Raw genomic sequence first — 18527 nt, forward strand, 5'->3', positions numbered from 1 at the left:
CTCTCTGTGGTGTCTCCTCGCCTGGGGGATGTTCTCCCAGCTGAGCCCTTTCCACTTCTTGGCCAACACCTCCATCTGTTTCCATCAGCAGTTCAGAGATTTTTTTTGCCTTTCTTGCTGTGAGAAGGAAAGTTTCTCTTTCCATTGGCAGTTTTCCTGCTGATCAGCTGAGTAATGCTCTCCACAGGCCTGCTGTCCTGTTTGGAAATAGGTCCTTCCCAGCCAGGTCTGAGCTCCCAGCCAGCTGCAGGACCTGCGTGTTCCTGGCAGTGCAGGCCCTTTGCTGGCCAACAGTAACACCTACACCTCTTCTCCATGTGCAGCCTGCTGGCCCCCAAACTTTCTCTGTTTGCAGTGTGACAAAGAGGGATTTTACCTTACAGTCCTTATTACTGTACACAGCTCATCTCTTGTCCTCCTTCTCCTTTTGCTTTGTCCATTTAATAAGGGGTTGGGCTTTCTTGAGTGATGAAAGCTCCCCATTGACTTCCAACAGTACATACTATCAAGTGTTATCTGACATCTCTACAAGAGTAACTTTTTGGACAACATCCTTCCAAAACATATGACATCTGTGCTGTCTACTAACAAGCTCTGCCGGGTCCCATGATTTCCTGAGCTCCTTTCTTGCAGGACAGCTGCATTTATCTGTAAAGGCAAGGCAGCTGGAAAAGCAGATAAAAATGCAATATAAAGGCCTATTTGGCTTAGGAAATCTCTGATCCAAAGACCACTGGAGCCTTAGAAGTTATCTAGAGGGAAACACTACACTATACTTGTGCTCCTCTAATTCCCTTCCCTGGACATCCCGTTGCCTATGATCAGGAGACGACCATGGTATATGTGGTTCTTTGGCTGCAGCCAGAGCAGTTTCAGAGCCCAGTGAGGCTGACTCACTGTCAGATTGATGGTTCTCTGGCCATGCAGGATTTGCTGTTAGTACTGTTGCAGCCTTTCTGATTTGAAAGCCCTTGGCAAATTGCAGAAAGTGGGAGTTCAGGTGAAAATTTGCTAGGAATCAAATGGGTTTCTCTTTTCAGGCTGTTACATTACTGTGAGGAAAGACAGGGGATTAGTGGCAAAAACGACTTGAGTGCTCAGTGGACTTTGAATACTCAGCAGGTAGAACTGAGTTTTTCCCTCTCACTCTTTGCAAGTCCTCCTCACTGACACAGGACCTCAACTCGCTGCTTACATTTGTAGGACATGGACACTCAAAATAATGGATTTCCTACTGGATGCCTCGTTTCCCAACTTAAAGAGCAGTAGGGCTCAATCTTATGTGCCAAATTTCTGATGTTAAAATTGTGTTATTGGCAAAGAAATTGGGTCAACTGAAATGTATTATAGACTTGTTTTTTCTCAGCTTCCCCTACAAAGCCAAAGGGGTTTTCTTCATTTTCCCCACTGTGCTGGATGCAACCCCCCTCCAATGCTCCACATTAACTGTTTGGTGCTCCTTTCATTTGCTTGGAAAAAAACTAAAATCAGTGTTTTGATCAGAGATTTCTTTGCAAATAATTGGATATTCTTAAAGAAAGAACATGTTGATAGTGTGCATTTTTTCTTTGTTTTCTGATCAATGCATCTTATAAGATCTAATGATTTTCATTTGGTACAATGTACAGAGGGAGGTCATTGTGAGATAAGGAACTATTAGCAAACAATACACGACCTGAGACTTCTCAACTTCATTTTACAGCATTCTTTGCTTTTTGAGTCTTGCAGTTAGATTTCTCACTGAGCTCCTTGACGGGATTGATCTCTTTTGTGTGGCTTTGGAGAAATGAGAACAGTGGAGACAATGTAGATAGGTTTTCTGCTTGTTTGCTTGTTTGTTTTTGGTTAACCACTGATGGATGTTATTGAAGACCTCAGCAATGATCAAACTCTGTTTAACTGACTAGGATTTTTGCTTGAAGAGTCAGGATTTTGCCCTGTAATAGTGACTCAAAGTTTGTTTAAGTCTGTTCTTATAAATATACAAAAATGCAATAAAGGCACCACAACTGTCCCGCCATTTAAAATACAGTTATTAGTTCAATTTCCAAGGGAATGATGGCTGGAAGCAGTATGATCCAGCATAGGATTATATTACAACTTTTTCATTCCGCAGTGGTATCAGAATCCAAACTGAGCCTCTATTTGGTTTATTAATTTGTTTTTCTGAACATTTGCAGAATTCTAATATCTTAGTTTTGCCAAAATCAGACCTCAGTTTGGCAGACACTTCTTTTTATCAATTCCAGTTGTTCTTCCACAACCCTTTGAGGATTTTCTGTTTCATGTAGTCAATATTCTCTGTACTCCATCACGCACTCAATTAGAGGACACGTCAAATTCATCTGTATTTAAACACGAATTATATTACTTCTCTCTTATTTTTGGCCTAGGGTAGGTTTTGCTCTCCATGAAGTATTTTGGAATGACAAATACTTGCATTAGAGTATAGCATCTAAATTGTAGTGGTTTGTGTTATGATTACAGTGTTGTCATGGTAATATAATTTTTGCAAATGAAAAGCCAGGGTTCACATATGTAGTTCTTAAAAATCCTGGAAGGCCTGGGACAGGTCAATTAGTCATACATTTTATAGCATCCCACATACAATAAGTTTTCTAAAGTCTTAGCTGTGCACAATATTAAGTAGAATAAACTGAGAATTCTTACAAAAGTACTACTGCAAAAAAAAAAAAAGGTAAATGTAGTAGTTGGATTTTAAAATACGTTTTCTTGTTCAAGAAAATTGTCCTTTGCACCTCATCTAACATGTCAGACCATTTGAGCCGGCCAAGCTGTGTCAGCACACCACCCATGTAATGTGTGGTTTATATGGAGAATGGCACACCACAGTTATATCAGACAGAATGGGCTGCTGCTATATATGGCTGCTACAGTTATATGTTCTACCCTCTGAATGATCTTCACATGCATAATGGTTTAAAGAAAATGCAGTTTAAAAGGCAGTCATCGAAAAAGTCCATTTCTGAAAGTAATGAAAAACCACACTTAGTTTTACACTAGGAGCCCAAGCTTTTAATAAATAACTCTTGGTGTCCTTTTTTTTCCCCTGCACGTGTGCAGTCTATGAGTCTGATAGAGATTGGGAACCCTTCACAAAGCCTGGAGAACGTGTGTCGCTGGGCCTACCTGCAGCAGAAACCTGACACTGGGCACGCGGAGTACCATGACCACGCCATCTTCCTCACGAGGCAGGATTTTGGTCCATCAGGCATGCAGGGTAAGATGTGCATCCAAGTTTGTTTTGCATTTGTGTTTATCACTGAGCAAGGCTGGTCGTGCAAAGTTTAGTTGTGTTACCTTTTGCTTGGTTTTGGTTGGTGTTTTCTTTCCCCAAGAGCTCTGCATAGGTTTCAGCTGTAACTGCTTCACTTACTATTTTATCCTTTCTTTCTGATTACTTATTGCATCACTTCTGTGCTCTTACTGAAGCCAAGAAAATGGGATCCATATGTAAACAGTAATGGAAATGCCCAAAGATTAAAGAATAGATTTTTGTTTAAAAAGTTACAAAGCTTTTGCTGTGTTACAGCCCAACAGCCAAGAAATATTGTTACACAGAGGTCTGGAATAGCAGGGCCAAGTGCTGTCCATTTTTTCCTTTTTTTTTCAGAGCTCTACCTCCTGTGAGATCAGGTTTTTCACCAGAGAGGAGAACTCTCAGAGCTTTCCCATTCCTTTTGAGTTGGCCAGATCTGCTGTCAACACAGGGCTGGGGTTTTGCCTTGAGGGCTGGAACTGAACTGAGCTCCTCCTGAGCTGTAACTCAGCAGCATGTGCTGTCCCTTGCCTCTGTTGTCTTATGCACTTGAAAAAAGCAATTGCAGGATGGTCCTAGAGGTGACAAGAGTTTTCTTGGTGAGCCAGGAAGTTTTAATTTGTCCAACAAGCTGGCTACATCTGTTTCATAGATGAGGGAGCACTGTTAAATGTTTGGGGGCAGAGGTCTCCTGAGAGGAGCACTCCAACTATACTTGTGTCACAACAAAAGACAGATGTTCACCCTAGAGCTTCCCACATGTTGCCTTTCTATATTGTTAATTTTCTGAAACACCTGGTGTTTCTCTCAGGCTACGCTCCAGTCACTGGGATGTGTCATCCTGTCCGAAGCTGCACTCTCAACCATGAAGATGGTTTTTCATCTGCATTTGTGGTGGCTCACGAAACTGGACATGTGTGAGTAGAACTGTGGACATCTGTGTTGTACCTTTAAAGGTCTTTGATGCAGAGAAATACTGATGACATTGGAAAGATGCCGTTGATGTAAAGAACTAATATTCAGGGTTAACTCCAGTTCCAGGTCTCAGCTCTCGCTAAGCTTTCTTTATGATCTTAAGTAAGCTTTATATTTTGGGATTTTCAAATGGAAAAAAGAACTAATGCCAAAATGTCTTCCAGGACTGCTGTGAGAGTAGGTTGAATGATGTATTGTAGTCTCCTGGTGGAAATGTAAAGTACTCATAATGATGAAACATGAATTCATTGAGCCAGCAGAACACATGATTCTTGCAAACCATCCGTACTAAATAAGCACATCATCTGTATATGTTACTGCAGATAAAGGAAATAATACAGTATAGGAGTGAGGTGCCAAGCACTGTGGTTACAACTGTTCTATATATTTCATATAAAATCTGCAATCATTTTACTTACTGATGTTATTAGAACCAATGACTGGGCAGCAGCTGCCAGAGCTTTGGTTTCTCCCAGATCGTTTTCGCTTCCCTGTTTGCAGAGAACACCCGCTGATTTCCTATTTTCTCTTGGTAGAACAACAGTTCCCAGAAGGCTTTTTCTGAACAGTTTCAATCTATTCTGTCTTCCCTAAGAAAGCCTGAAGGCCCTTTCTCTTTTTTATATCAGAGTTATTAAGGGCTTTGAACAAGAAAGTGCCAAAATGTATTGAAATCACTGTAAACCTATCTTAGTTAGACAGGACATAGATTTAATACCCAGATGGTATTTGATTCCAGAATTTTTGAATTAGGATTAAAAAGAATACACTGGGAGCTTTTAAAGAGATACCACTGAAGAATGTTTGTAATCCCTCAAGTCACATTCAGCCCCAATCTGTTAATTTGTATTAACTATGGACAGATACTGCCCATGTTGGTCCAAGAGTGCTCATTAAAAAATGCAATATAAGATCCTAAAAAAGGAAAGGAGAAAACATATTCATAATAAAGACAAAAAGAAATCTTAAAATATCTGTAACTTGGGGAAATTTTCTAGAAAGTACCCAACACTTTCCAGGCTGTTTCACATTTAAACAATGTGGGATTGCTCCTGGGCAATAGCAGCAGCTTGTCTGAACTAGCTTCCATTGTGGTGTCTTTCCTTTTTTTTCCATGCAAAGGACTTGTCTACAGTTGCAAAATACTTTGAATTAAGCCAAGGTGTGATTTTTTTTTTTTTTAGAAGTTAAATGAATTCCTGAATAGCTCCAAACTGGAGCATGAGTAAATTTCTATTACTACTGCTGGAGGGTGGACTGGCTCAATAATTCAGAAATGGATTAATTTAGCTGTAGTAACTCACAAATGTCATGTTCACAGAAGCCCAGAAAAGGCATTTTTAGTCTTTCTGAAAATGGATTAGCCTAATGGCATGAAAGTACCCTCAAGGGTCAGTGCTTCCAGACTAGCTCTTCAGCTTCAGCCGCACCCTCTGACTTCTCATGGCTTTGCTCGTGTGGGCAAGAGTGACGGGACTTCAGCACCTTGCTGCCATCAGCCCCGGTGCTGCCATCAGCCCCCGGTGGCCTTTGGGACGTGGAAGCACTCGCGGGCACTCAGGGTTCAGCTGTGATGTAACTGTGCTGTGTCTCTCCTGTGCGGGGCAGTTTAGGCATGGAGCACGACGGCCAAGGGAACAGATGTGGGGACGAGGTGCGCCTGGGCAGCATCATGGCCCCCCTGGTGCAGGCCGCCTTCCACCGCTTCCACTGGTCCCGCTGCAGCCAGCAGGAGCTGAACAGATACCTCCAGTGAGTAGCTGCCAGTAGTAGCCTCTCCCCTTTAATTAGGAAGCATGTCAGAACAATTCGCCCAGCCTTTGTGCTTTGCCCTTTTGTTAGTTACTCATGTGGAGCTGAGTAAAACGAACACAGAATCCCCTCCCCACCCATCAGGAATGACATTCTTTCCCACTAACTACAAGTTCTCAATTAGTTTTATTTCAGTCCATTTTAAATTGTTCGCGTTTCATTTACATCTGTTCATTTTCTGGACATTTAGAGAGTATCCACTGTCCTCTCAGGGGTGTTGAGAAGGCACTATTGTGAATCTCATTGCTACCTTTCCTCTCTCCCTGCTGTAACCCTGGATAGTGCCTCTGCTACCCAGCAGCATGGTGTCTGTCTTGCACATACCACATTTGGCTTCAAGGACCATTTGTTGCTTATGATACCTGTCAATGATAAGATGGTGCTGCTTAAAGACAAAAATCTGCCCTTTAAGTCCTCAGGGCTTTTTTTTTGGCTTTAATAGATATCTAGAGAGAGAATATGGTTCTAGAATTAGTTCTTCAGCTGCTAGTTTTCCTTTAAGTACCTAAATGAAAAGTCATTTAAACAGCTTTATCCATGCCCCTTGCCTTCCTTTTGGACTTGATGCTTCAGGCACTAGACCCGTGCTAGAGTTCCCTGAGAAGCTCTATTGTTTATGACCATGGTTTTGCTCCTTACAGAAAAAAAAACTTCCCCTTGTTTTTATGTGCAAGCTGTACAGAAAAGTCTGGGGAAACTACTAGGATAAGCAGCAAAACCTGAAAATTAGTAGGAAAAAAATGCAGAGAAATACAAGAAGAGAACACGAGTCAGTCTTTTTGTCCGTATTTTTATTATCTTGGATATCTTAGGTGTGGCAATAAGGAATAAAAATATTGTGAGGCAAGTGTGATTGTTTCAATTATCAAGATCCTCCAGAGCTTTAGCCATTAAATAAAAATCATCTGGCCTAGAGGGCTGCTTTACATTCTTTTAAATACAACTATTTTTAAAATGTCTTATAACAAAGCAGAACGATGGTTTGCTTTGAAGTAAATCTAACCTCAAAATTCTGCTTTCAGCTATTGGTATCTTCAAGGCAACCTTAATGATTGCCAGGACAGACTCGTGTATGGTGTCCTCATGTCTGTTAAATAACTCTGAGACATTTCAGAGATCCTGTGGACTGTGTTGGTCTTGTGAATTAACCAGTGCTTTTACTGTGTTAACCATTTGGTGATACTGGCACCAGTCCTCTGTCCCCCACGTGACTTGGTCAGATGTAATTCTAATATATTACAGGCTGTCCTCCCTCCTTAGGAGGAGAGGAGAAACTTCCACGTTCATCACATAGAAAGGAAACTCAGTCTGTGAGTGTGAGCTGCTGCTTCTCAGCAAAGACACAGGGAAACTGCAGGCTTAGTGGTACTCTGGGCTGGTTACCCTGGCCTCTGCTTTTGAAACTTCACTTGAAAGACAGTTGCAGGCAGCAAGAAATTCCACAAATGGAAAATTAATTAAACTTTCTTTTCTTCTTGGTCTCATGTGGATTCTTCCTTTGATTCCTTTCACATAAGGAGCCTGGAGACTGATAGGAATTTACCTGCAAGCTAAATGGAAATTACAAAGAAGGGCTTCAGAAAAAAAATATATATAGAATCCATTAAAGGTGGATACAACATGATAAACTGAATGTGAGTGTAATTGCAATATTAGCTGCTCTTCACAACCAGCATCTGAGAAATTGTAGGCTCTGTTTTGTTTGGAACAAAAAGGCAATGAAACCACAAACACTGTGCAAGTCTCACAGCCCCATCTGTTACTGTAATTTTTGCCTGTTGCAGTTCCTATGATTGTCTGCGTGATGATCCCTTCGAACATGACTGGCCTTCCCTTCCACAGCTGCCAGGAATTCACTACTCCATGAATGAGCAGTGCCGGTTTGATTTTGGTTTGGGCTACATGATGTGCACAGCTGTGAGTACTTAACTTTGGCTTCTGCTATTTCTCATCCAGGAGGGCTCTAAGTGTCTCTGAAATGTCCTTAATAGGGACAGAGTAGTGAAGCCCACAAGGAAAGATGTTGTGTCCCCTTAGCTGTAAGCAAGGATTAACAACTGAATGTTGACAAATTTTAGTTATTTGAAATAGATCTTGTATTTTTTTTTTTAACTGGAGTGACAGAAATAAATAATAAATAAAGTTTCATAAATATCTGTAGACTTCAAGCAAACAAACTTGCTGCATTATTGAGCCTCCTCTTGCTGGCAGCTAGTTATTTTGCTACAAAACTCCCACCCAGATGTGGAGGAGATGGATTTTCTGGCACATCTTGTAGTGCTAGCACAGGGCAGCATGATTTTATGATCTAATTTTATGGAAAGTGTGATGCATTTTGATACCTAGCAAGAGAAAATAAGCATGACAGCAAGTAAAGCAACTTGCAAGGGTTCTTGATGACATGGTTGGCTCTTGTGTATGAGGAAAACAAGAGGCAAAGTCTAAATTTAAAGCCAGGCGAGATTAGTGCAATTCTCAGTGGATTGGCCTCAGAAAACAGTCTTCTGCAGCTGAACTGTGCCTCCCACCTTCAGGTCCTCAAACAAGGCAAAATACTAAATGGAAAGAGATGTTTTCAACTGGTGTGGTAGCTGCTGACACATAACATTTCGGCTTTCATTCCCATCTGCTGGAATATGTGTGCCGAGCAGTCTCTCTAGATAATGGATGAGAACCTTCAGAGCATCAGCTCTAGTATTGTCTGTTGACACAATTCCCACTGCTGCTGGCTTAGAAGAAAGTCTCAGCCAAAGAGAATCTTTTCTTACACCCATTCTCCAGAGCCTGGGCAATGGAGGCGTTCTAGTCATCTTTGTTCAGAATAGCCAAAAGCATATCCAGACATAGTGTTTTATTATGTTTTGTGGTGGATGATTCTCATCCTCTCCTATAGAAGCCTTTGCATTGCTAAAATGCTGATTTATTAATCAGATCAGGGTTCTGATCTCAAATTTCCATCCTCCTAAGAAGGTGATTACAACACCTGAACTTCAGTCAGAGCAGCTCGTTTCTGTCTGCCATGGGTGCTCAAGGATTTTTTGCTTTGTTTGCCAAGTGAAGCAGCACCGTTCAGAGAAACTGTAAGAAAAGGCTGTGTTTCTCCTACTGTCTAGGGAAAATGGTTTTCCCCTTGCCCAGTCAACCTTTGGTCACCAGTGTAAAACTATTTTTGCCTGACTTTATTCCATCTCACGCAGGTGGGATCTCACTTCAAAGTCACTGATGATTCTGTGTGAAAGCTCAAACATGCTCAATCCACAGACATCCTGTTGTTCCTCAGTGCTAATAATTTTACACCTAGGAAAGGAAACCCCCCCCCCCAGCCCCATGCTGCAGCTTCCGTTGCAGTTTCCAGTGGGAACTCTCTCAGAGCATCATCCACTCAGATTTTTCTTGCGTTTCAGTTCCGCACGTTCGATCCCTGCAAGCAACTGTGGTGCAGCCACCCCGAGAACCCCTATTTCTGCAAAACAAAGAAAGGGCCTCCGCTGGACGGGACCATGTGTGCTCCAGGAAAGGTGAGAGTGGGTGCCCCGGGTACCCAGCTGTGCACATGTGCTCACGTGTGTTTGTGTGCAGCTGGGGGTGCTGTTCTTAAAATCAAGAGGAAAAGGAGAAGAACCTGTCTTGAGGACCTGAAGTTTGCTAAGATGTGGGGCAATCTCATGAGTGCAAGTGAGGAGCCGAGGGGAGAACACAGGGGTGAGGGCTGGTGTGTCCTGCATGGTCACTCTGTGACCATCAAACCGCCTCCTCAGGCAATTCTTCTTGGCAAGTCTTCATGGTAAAATCAAAAAATGGGGAAATTTCTACTCTGCTATGACTTTTTTGATATCAGGGGGTTGTACTTGTATCGCAGTGCGGGGATGCAGAGAGCACTGAGGTCCTGGAGATGACAGCCAAGCTAAGGCCACTGTAGTCTCCCAGGGGGAAAGGATGGATGTGGGAGGTGAGTGCCAGCTAGGGAGAACCAACATGACGGCCAAGAGGGACTATGAGGGGAGAAGGGCAGATTTGTGGAGGTGGATTTGCTGGTTTGATGATAGTCAAGGGAGGCACGAGGAGCTGTGGAGGGGATGGTGTGATGTGGCAAAGGCTCAGACAGCTCTGACCACTCAGCCACCACGCTGGACCTACTCCAAACCTCAGTTATCCTCTGTGGAGATCATGCTGTGCTCACAGTGGATCTGAACTCCAAGTCCTTTGAAGTCTGCTGAAAAAAATCTGGCTTCCCTGGGCTTTGGATGCAGTGACTGGGGGGGAGAGGAAGATGTCGCTACTTGGAAAGATTTTTTTATAACCCAATGGATGACATCATTTATGCGATAAATGAACCGTGTTAGCAGCTGCTGTTATGGTTTGGAATGTCTTTTTTATGAAAACGTTATGTTAAATTAATCCCCCAGCAAGTCACGCTCTAAATAAACCACTCCTTTCTGGTTTTCTCTTCTTTAAATTACTCCTGTTGTAACAGCTTTGGTTCTTATTGTAAAAAATTATATATATTTTAAATTACAGTCCAAAATCTTGGACAGTTTATTTGGATTCACTTTTGTGTATCTTGATTTTCGCATTAACAATATTCATGAACCCCCCTTGAAAAATACACTTATATCCATTTTGTTGCATCACCCTCTTCCCCGTGCCACTCATTCACATTAGTATGTGAACAGAAATGAGGAGAAAAAGGGGAATTTGTAACCCTACAGCTAAGGATCTGTCAGTGCTTCCATTATAAACAGTTTGTCAGGATATTATGCAACTCAGCTGTAAAAATTTTCTTTGGACTGGAACTTGGGATCCAAGGCTTCAGTAAGCTGTGCAGACAGCCAGGCTTTTGAGCTCAGCAGAGATGCAAGAGAGTATGTGCACATTCTGAAGCTGCAGCAGATGATAGGACTATGACTGTTTTATTCTCAGGGGAGCTGTCCCAGTTATTTTGATAAATAAGCTTGCTGCCACCTTCCAGAAGAACCCGGGAAAACGTTGTAAAATGAAAATAATTTTGTTAGATAAGGCTCAGCAGTCTGAGCTAAATGTTTGATTTTTTAAAATAGCATGAGCTATGAAGGTTATACAGCTGACTTTGTGCATCTGAGCCCAACATCTGACCAGTGTATTTATTAGTTGTTGGGGTTTTTAATACAAGCACATCCGATCAATGCTTTTTCATCTGTTCCCTTCCCTTTCATCCCTGCTCTTGTTTTCCCCTGTTCACTCTCTACACCGATTTGGACAATACCAGAGGCTCTTGTGTGAAAGCACAGGGATGTAAAATGCATTTATTCCCCAAAACTGGGACTCAGTTGCAGTGGGGCAACCTCCTTTCAGGTACATCTACGATGATACCTCACCAGCACATGAGGAAGAGGAAAATAATTTCAAACTTGATCCACTATTTTCTTTGGAATAACACCAGAAAAGCACAGAAACATAAGCAATTAAAGATGTTGATTCAAAAAAGATCCATTTGTTTCCCACTTTAGAGACTTGCAGTTTTCATGATTTCATACCACTAATTCCCAGGGCCTATTTTAAGCTCAAACCAATCACAACACTGCTGATGTGTCAAAGAAACATCCTGGCTTTGCTGCAGCTGAGGGGACCCGATGCCAGAAATGAAAGTGGTGCAGGGGAGACGAACACGGCGCACGGTGGGTGGATGTTCTCACCTAAGGGTGGTGTTCAGATAACTGATAACTGCTCCCAAACTTAGCAGATGCTATTGAGGAGAAGCCAGTCCAGCTGCCTCCTTCCTAACTGATGATCAAGGGGCAAGAACACCCACTTGGGAGACATGAGATCCATAGCACATTTTTGGCAGGCAAGATGATAAGGGTTGTGCCTCTGCACACCCAGGCTGTGAACTAGACCCAGGCACTGACCCTTAGAAAGGGAAGATTAGACTTTCTAATGCTGTCTGTATGTGTGTATGTATGCATACATATAAGTGTTTATACTTAAGTAAATATATGTAAATGTATGTAAGCTCTTCTGTGCATGTGGTTATTTGAAACAAGGTGCCAAAAGAGTGAGGTTCTGCCATTTCAAAACCTCTTTAATAAGTCTCCTTGTGGAAATGGAGATATCGAACAATCATTATGTTAATTAGCAGCAAACTAATAATTTGCTGGGCCTAAAGATAAAAAAATCAAATATTCTCTTTGAGCTTCCCAGCCAGAGAAGAAAACTACTATTTTGACAGTATCCTAGAGGAAACAATATTTTATATTGCTCCCAGCTTGATTTTTTTAAACTAGATTGAGTTTTCAATAGCAAAAGGGAAGATTCTGTCAATTTTGTGAAACTTTGATGATGCAATAACTTGCAACAGTCACATCAACTTCCATGAAATGACTCCTGTGTGTAAAGTTAAGTCAGTCTTCATGTGGAGTCAAAGACACTCCATAAATTGCTATAGTAAACCACGCAGACAAGACATAACTGTGCAAAGCTTAACTCTGCCCAGCATTCTGTAGATTGAAAGAAAACATATGCTTTCAGCTGATAAATTTATTTACTTGTATACAGTTCTGTCGGCTTCACCATTAGCCTCAGGCTTCTGAATACAGACAACCTTAAGTAATATATCATCAGTTTTTGTTATTCCATTTTTAAAAAATATTACTCTTCTGGGGAGACATTTATACTGGCTGAAGTAGCAAACTGCTCTCCACAGGGTAGAAATCAAACCCAGAGTCATTCATGCAAGGAGATCCATCTGCTTGCTGCATTGACTAACACCAAGGTTTGCACCACCTGAGCCTCCTTTTTTTTCCTTTTCTTGGAGAGAGGTAAGAGCCTGGTACCTGACCCTGCCGACCAAGCTGATGTTGCTCTTGGATTTGGCTCATGTGCCAAGGTTCCAGCACAAACCTAGCTGGTCTTCTCATTGCTTGCACTGTGCTAATGAGATGATCTGAGTCAAACTTGGAATGATTTTTTTTTTTTTACTCTGTCAGGAAAGGAAGGGAATGATTAAATATTGAAATAAATAGATATTATTGAGAAGAAAAATGGACCAAGAAAAAAGGTTTCTGAAAACACTAATGTGTACTCAAAGCAATCCAGATAATTTCCCGCTGAGGAAGCTGACCTCAGCTTCTCTTGGAGACAGGAGACAGATGGGTGAGTGTGAGCTGTGTTAGTCACCACAGAAACAGGGAGAATACTTGATTCTCCACTGAAGAAACTTTTACTGGCTCAGAGAAGTCCTTAGTGTTGGAGTTTTCAGTTCATCCCTTGTAACTAATTATTCTCAACAGATGGAGCAGAGTGGGCCAGCCTGTGTGTGTTGGGGAATACAAATAAATAAGTAACTCTCTCCTTAGAGGATCTCAGGAGAGTGGGGAGAGCTGAGGGCCACCAGCCATGGTGCAGTACCAGAGGTTACCTGGCAGATATCTGGGGTGTCAAATGAGGAGGTGGGAGAACTGCCTGTTGCTGCCCAATATGAAACAGTTAGAGACACCCACACAAGATCTTCAAGTCTTTTCTTGGAAAATTGACCTGCGGATGTGTTAAGCCCACAGGAACACACTGGCTCTTTTTTTGGCGTCCACAGCAGTTGTTTCAAAGAACTGCTGAAAACAGCAGTGGAATGTTTTACTGCAAGAAATTTAAGCTTCCTCTCCTGGAAATTGCACTTGCTTTGGACTGTCCTGTTTGCCAGAAAAACAGACGAGACTGCAAGAAGTCATCTTGTCTTCCACTAAGAAAATGATTTAAATTTACCCATTTTTTTTTTAATTTAAAAAAAAATATTGCTTTAATATACTTCACTCTTTCAGTGACACCCCCTGTTTATGAAGGGAATAGTGCTTGAAATTGGCTCTTTTCCACCTCATTGTGTATTTAATGTAGTAGGAATAGGAAGGGTTGGCTTTAACTTCCTTTATTACACTGGAGGTTTCTCCGTCTGAGTTTACCTTCTCATCAATTTCTTGCAAGAGTCTGCACAGAGTAAGGTTCGTTTGTGAATCATTTTGTTTTCTGTAGGCTCCTTTCTTTTAATCCACAAAAAAAAAGGCAGAGCAGGGGATGACTCATTTTACACAAATGCTTCTCTCCTAATAGCTCTGCCTCAGCTTCCCAACAATCAGCATCTGACCAACTTCTCCAGTAAAAACCAGTACTGCTCTTTCCTTTACGCAGCAAAGTCAATAACACTTTTCCACATTTGCCTTCCAGTTCAGGGACCAGTCCCAGTCTCAAATAGGGGGTTTATTGGTGCTGGTTGTAAACTCACATCCCGCTATTCTTGGCTAAAACAGGGAAAAGAGATTGGGAAACTCAGTGTCTCCTGCATGAGTCCAAGCACTGGATTCTGGATCATCATATAATGAACATAGGCTATATGGTTCTTGAAATGGATTTGGTGACTGCTGTGGAACTTACACCGTGATAAGGGGATGTGTGAGCAAGCACAGATCAGGAGCTGTCACTTCACATCTGCTTCCAAGCCCAGCTGAAATTTGTATTAACAAGCTGATGCCCTGCCAGCCTCCCCCACATCTCGGAATGGTCCCGTGGCTTCACGGGGCCCCACGACTCAAACTGTTTGTTCAAACAAACCTCTCTAAAGCCATAAGTAAACAGTCCCTGAAGGGTACAGTTCTAAGCTTCAAAACCAAAAAAAGCAAAGGACATATTAGCATTTTGCATTTCTTTCATGCTTTGCTGAACTATCTCTTGTTCTGTCAAACAGCTAAGAAAAATCTGCCCATTACAGCTCTGGAGCAGGATTGGTGTAATTGGCTTTGTGGTAACTTATCTATTTCATAGGTTTTGACTTTGAATATCTGAAGATATGGGAAAGAAAAAAAAAGTGGAAATCTAATTTCTACTATCTCTTCTACTCCTTGTCCAACCAAATCAGCACCAAAATAAATTGCATGAATAAAGAGCCAGTCACTGAGCAGATTAGCGAATCAGTAAGCTGTGCCTTGTCACCATTTTACTAATGATTCTCTCTTTAAATTCAGCATTATTAATGACTATCCATCACTTTTAAATTTGCCTTCCAGATCACTAATCGCTCTATGCTGAAGAACGCTCTCCTGTTATATATCTTCTGATTTTGTTTTTGCTGGCAGCCTGCATTTAGCCATATGCTTGGCTTGTGCAGCCTGCCAAATTCCTGCGTTCCAGGGCTTGTTAAGCTGTGTAAAATGTTGTTGTTGACTTGAATGTTAAGGAAAGTAAGTGACTGATTTCACTTGTTGTTGCAGCCATCTGTGCTCCTGAGCCAGAGCTCTCATCCCGACAGTAACTGTTAACGCAGACAAACTGCGACAGTCTCGTGAAAAGTCGTTTCTTGGGCTGGAATATATTTTCCAGCACCCACACTTCATCAGTAAACTTTTATGAAAGCAGAAATAGTACTAGAAAGGGCCAGAACCTGTGATCCTTGAGAAGAATTCTCTCTGACTTCAGCTGAGAAAAAATTCCTTGATTAGGGACCGGAGAAATTGGTGGAAAGGCACTGGCAGGTTTCTTTAATAGGGGAGACAGTAGTGATCAGTACTGGAGCTGTAAAGGCTCTTAAAAAAATGTATACATACCTTATAGGTTTGGGGAATGCAGAAAATTCTGCTTCAACTACAGTAGAATGAGTGTATTAAAAACCAGGTAAAAGAAAGTGTGGTAGGGTGTGATGGACTGTGTGGCACTGGGGCTGTCCAGGGCTGCTCCCTAAGGAATGCTTTTGATATTTTGCCCAGGTTTACTATGAGATCTCCAGGGAGACCACAGGAGTTTTTTATTTAATAGCACTTATGTCTAAAATGTGACCTGGCTTTAATTTCGTGTCACTTCACTGATCACATTTATTGCAGGAATATGCACATGGAATTGGGAGCGGCAGGGCAGGATGGTGCCGTGGCCAGAGCTCTTGCCGGTGCTGCCTGGAGAGGCTGCATGCAATGACAGAGGCAGAATGTTACTGTTAGCCTCCCAGATTTGGGATTCTGCCATTTCCCTTAAATGAATCTGTATTAGTTCTGTTGAAATCCCCACTGCAGGCAGGTGATGAGGGAATGTAACACTAAGAGCAGTTTAATGCAATTGGTAAACTTGAATCCTGCACACACATACGTGCATACTGGACATGGAAGTTTATAAAACCTGAATGAGTTTGGGATCATGGGCATGATCTAACAGTGAATCTTCCTACTTTCTGCTGGAAAGATGAAAAAAAAATCCACAGTTTGTGCCTAAAATTAAATCAGTGGTACCACAGCTTCTCTTATAATTTAATCGTCTAATCGTTTTGACGTCTGATTTTCTCTTTCAGCACTGCTTTAAAGGTCACTGCATCTGGCTCACACCAGACATCCTGAAGCAGGATGGACACTGGGGGGCATGGAGTAAGTTTGGCTCCTGTTCTCGCACCTGTGGCACCGGGGTGAAGTACAGGACACGGCAGTGTGACAACCCACAGTAAGTGCACACCCCCCTTGTGCCTTCCCGATGTGCAGAGACTGAGTGCTGAGAGTCCTTGCTACATTACCAGTGCAGCAGTGCAGTAAAGGGTGTTGAGTGGTGCTTGTTAAATCTGCCCTGTAGTATATCATCAGAAGTTCAACTTTTGGCCCTTAGCAAGCCATGAATCATCTTTATTTCTCAGTTTATCCATCCTTTATGCAGTTCTGCAGTTACAGGGATCTTGAAAGTGCTAATACACTACAGTGTAAAACATAAGTAAAAGTTTAGGGCTGTATATATGTCTTGTTTCAATATGTGAGCATGAAATGATGGCAAGGATTTGCTGGATTTTTTTTAAAACCTTTTAAAAAAGTTTTCTTTAATCCACTTTTTAGGATATTTCAACAAGAAGGTCTTAAAATATTTTCAAACAGTTTTCGTTCCAATTTGGAACAAAGTTCTGGAGATCAGAACCTTCTCCAAAGTTAATTTTAGGAATTTTGAATGGTTTTGCTTCAATAACTTACATATGGGTCATCTAGATAATGTAGAATGATTAAATTTCAGTAATACTGCAAGTAAAGTATATTGAATAAAGATCAGTATATACAAATAATATGATATGTATAATTATTGCTATCTTAGTGTGGTAACATAAAATGTTGAGATCCTAACAGCAAGAACTGAAACAATTGTCAGAATTAAATTATTTTACCAGACAGAATATTTTGAACATTGAATTTCTCAGTTTGTGTTGATAAAGCAATTGAACTTGACCAGTGTTAACAATCATCTTATCATTGATTTTTTAAAACAAGTCAAGTTTTATGCTGCAGCATTTTCCAATGGAAATTGTTCTGTTAAGAAAAAATTTGGCAGTTCTCATTTCAGCCTTTATTACATTGGCAACACAAAAGTGACCTTTATAACTGCGGGCACAGATTTAGTTGTAAAATCTATTTTCATGTAGGAAAAGCCCAATGCACTATTGAAAATGTTTTCTGTGTTTTCTGGAAGAGGGTGCAAACCCAGCTGCAGCTCCTGAGCTCTGCTGGATCTGAGAGTGACCTGGGACACATCTGCCTGGGGACACAGCACCGAGCTGGGCTGTGCTGGGTGTGCTGCAGGCTTAGAGGTGAATGTGGATGACTTGCTAAATCTGCTTGTGCTTCCCTTTCCTGGCTACACCAAGAAAATGGCTTCTCTTGCTGTTATCAAGTGGTTTGAGCCTCTGCTTGCAGAAATTGGTTTTTAAGAGCTAAATGGTGACAGCGGGTTTTGAAAGGAAATATATTTTTTCCATATCAGAAATACAGCACTGGCTTCTCCAAGTGCCTACTGACACGACTGGGAATTAAACTGCTCCTCAAAAGATTTGATAGACACTCAATTCATCCATTAATGGCAAAACTAACAGTGGGTTTCTCTCCCCACCACAGTCCTGCCAACGGAGGCCGCACGTGTGTGGGGCCGAGCTACGAGTTCCAGCTGTGCAACACACAGGACTGTCCCAAGGACTTTGAGGATTTCAGAGAGGAGCAGTGCAGGCAGTGGGACCCCTACTTTGAGTACCAGAACACGAAACACCACTGGCTCCCCTATGAACACGTTGATGGTGAGTAGCCCCTTTTCCTATGAAAACTAAAATCAGTTGAAAATATGAATCAAAACTATACAGGGAGAGGCAAAACTTCTTCTAGGAAAATGATGCCTCCCAAATCTGTTACGAGTTGTTTGGAGGGATCAGTGAGCATCAGTGTATGTATGAGTGATCCAATTCATACAATGTACTTGGATTTTCAGAAAACTTTGGAATCTGTTCTCCAATGAGAGCTCTTAAATTGAGTCATCATGAGACAAAAGGAATGGTTTTGCATGGGAAGATGTGTTCCACAAAGACGGGTGCTGGCAGCATGGGTGCTGCTGGACATGGCAGAGAGCAGGGAAAGGGAACAAAGCAAGTGACAAAATCTACTCAGGTTACAAAATTACTGAGGCTAATTAAACTAGGGCCGGGCACTGTGAGAGCTGCAGA

General features: G+C 41.8%; 1 protein-coding gene across 1 annotated transcript in view; it reads left to right on the plus strand.

The window, feature by feature from the left end:
• ADAMTS2 (ADAM metallopeptidase with thrombospondin type 1 motif 2) overlaps positions 1-18527 on the plus strand; it is a 170705-nt gene that overhangs the window by 133368 nt on the left and 18810 nt on the right. The window contains exons 6-12 of the mRNA XM_027643112.1: positions 3085-3241; positions 4092-4197; positions 5864-6007; positions 7852-7984; positions 9472-9585; positions 16362-16507; positions 17932-18107. Of these exons, the coding sequence (XP_027498913.1) occupies positions 3085-3241; positions 4092-4197; positions 5864-6007; positions 7852-7984; positions 9472-9585; positions 16362-16507; positions 17932-18107 (976 nt within the window). The remainder of the gene's footprint in view (positions 1-3084; positions 3242-4091; positions 4198-5863; positions 6008-7851; positions 7985-9471; positions 9586-16361; positions 16508-17931; positions 18108-18527) is intronic.

The sequence above is a fragment of the Corapipo altera genome, unplaced genomic scaffold (genome assembly GCF_003945725.1).
Source record: "Corapipo altera isolate COAL_440 unplaced genomic scaffold, ASM394572v1 75, whole genome shotgun sequence".
In the NCBI taxonomy this organism is placed as follows: domain Eukaryota; kingdom Metazoa; phylum Chordata; class Aves; order Passeriformes; family Pipridae; genus Corapipo; species Corapipo altera.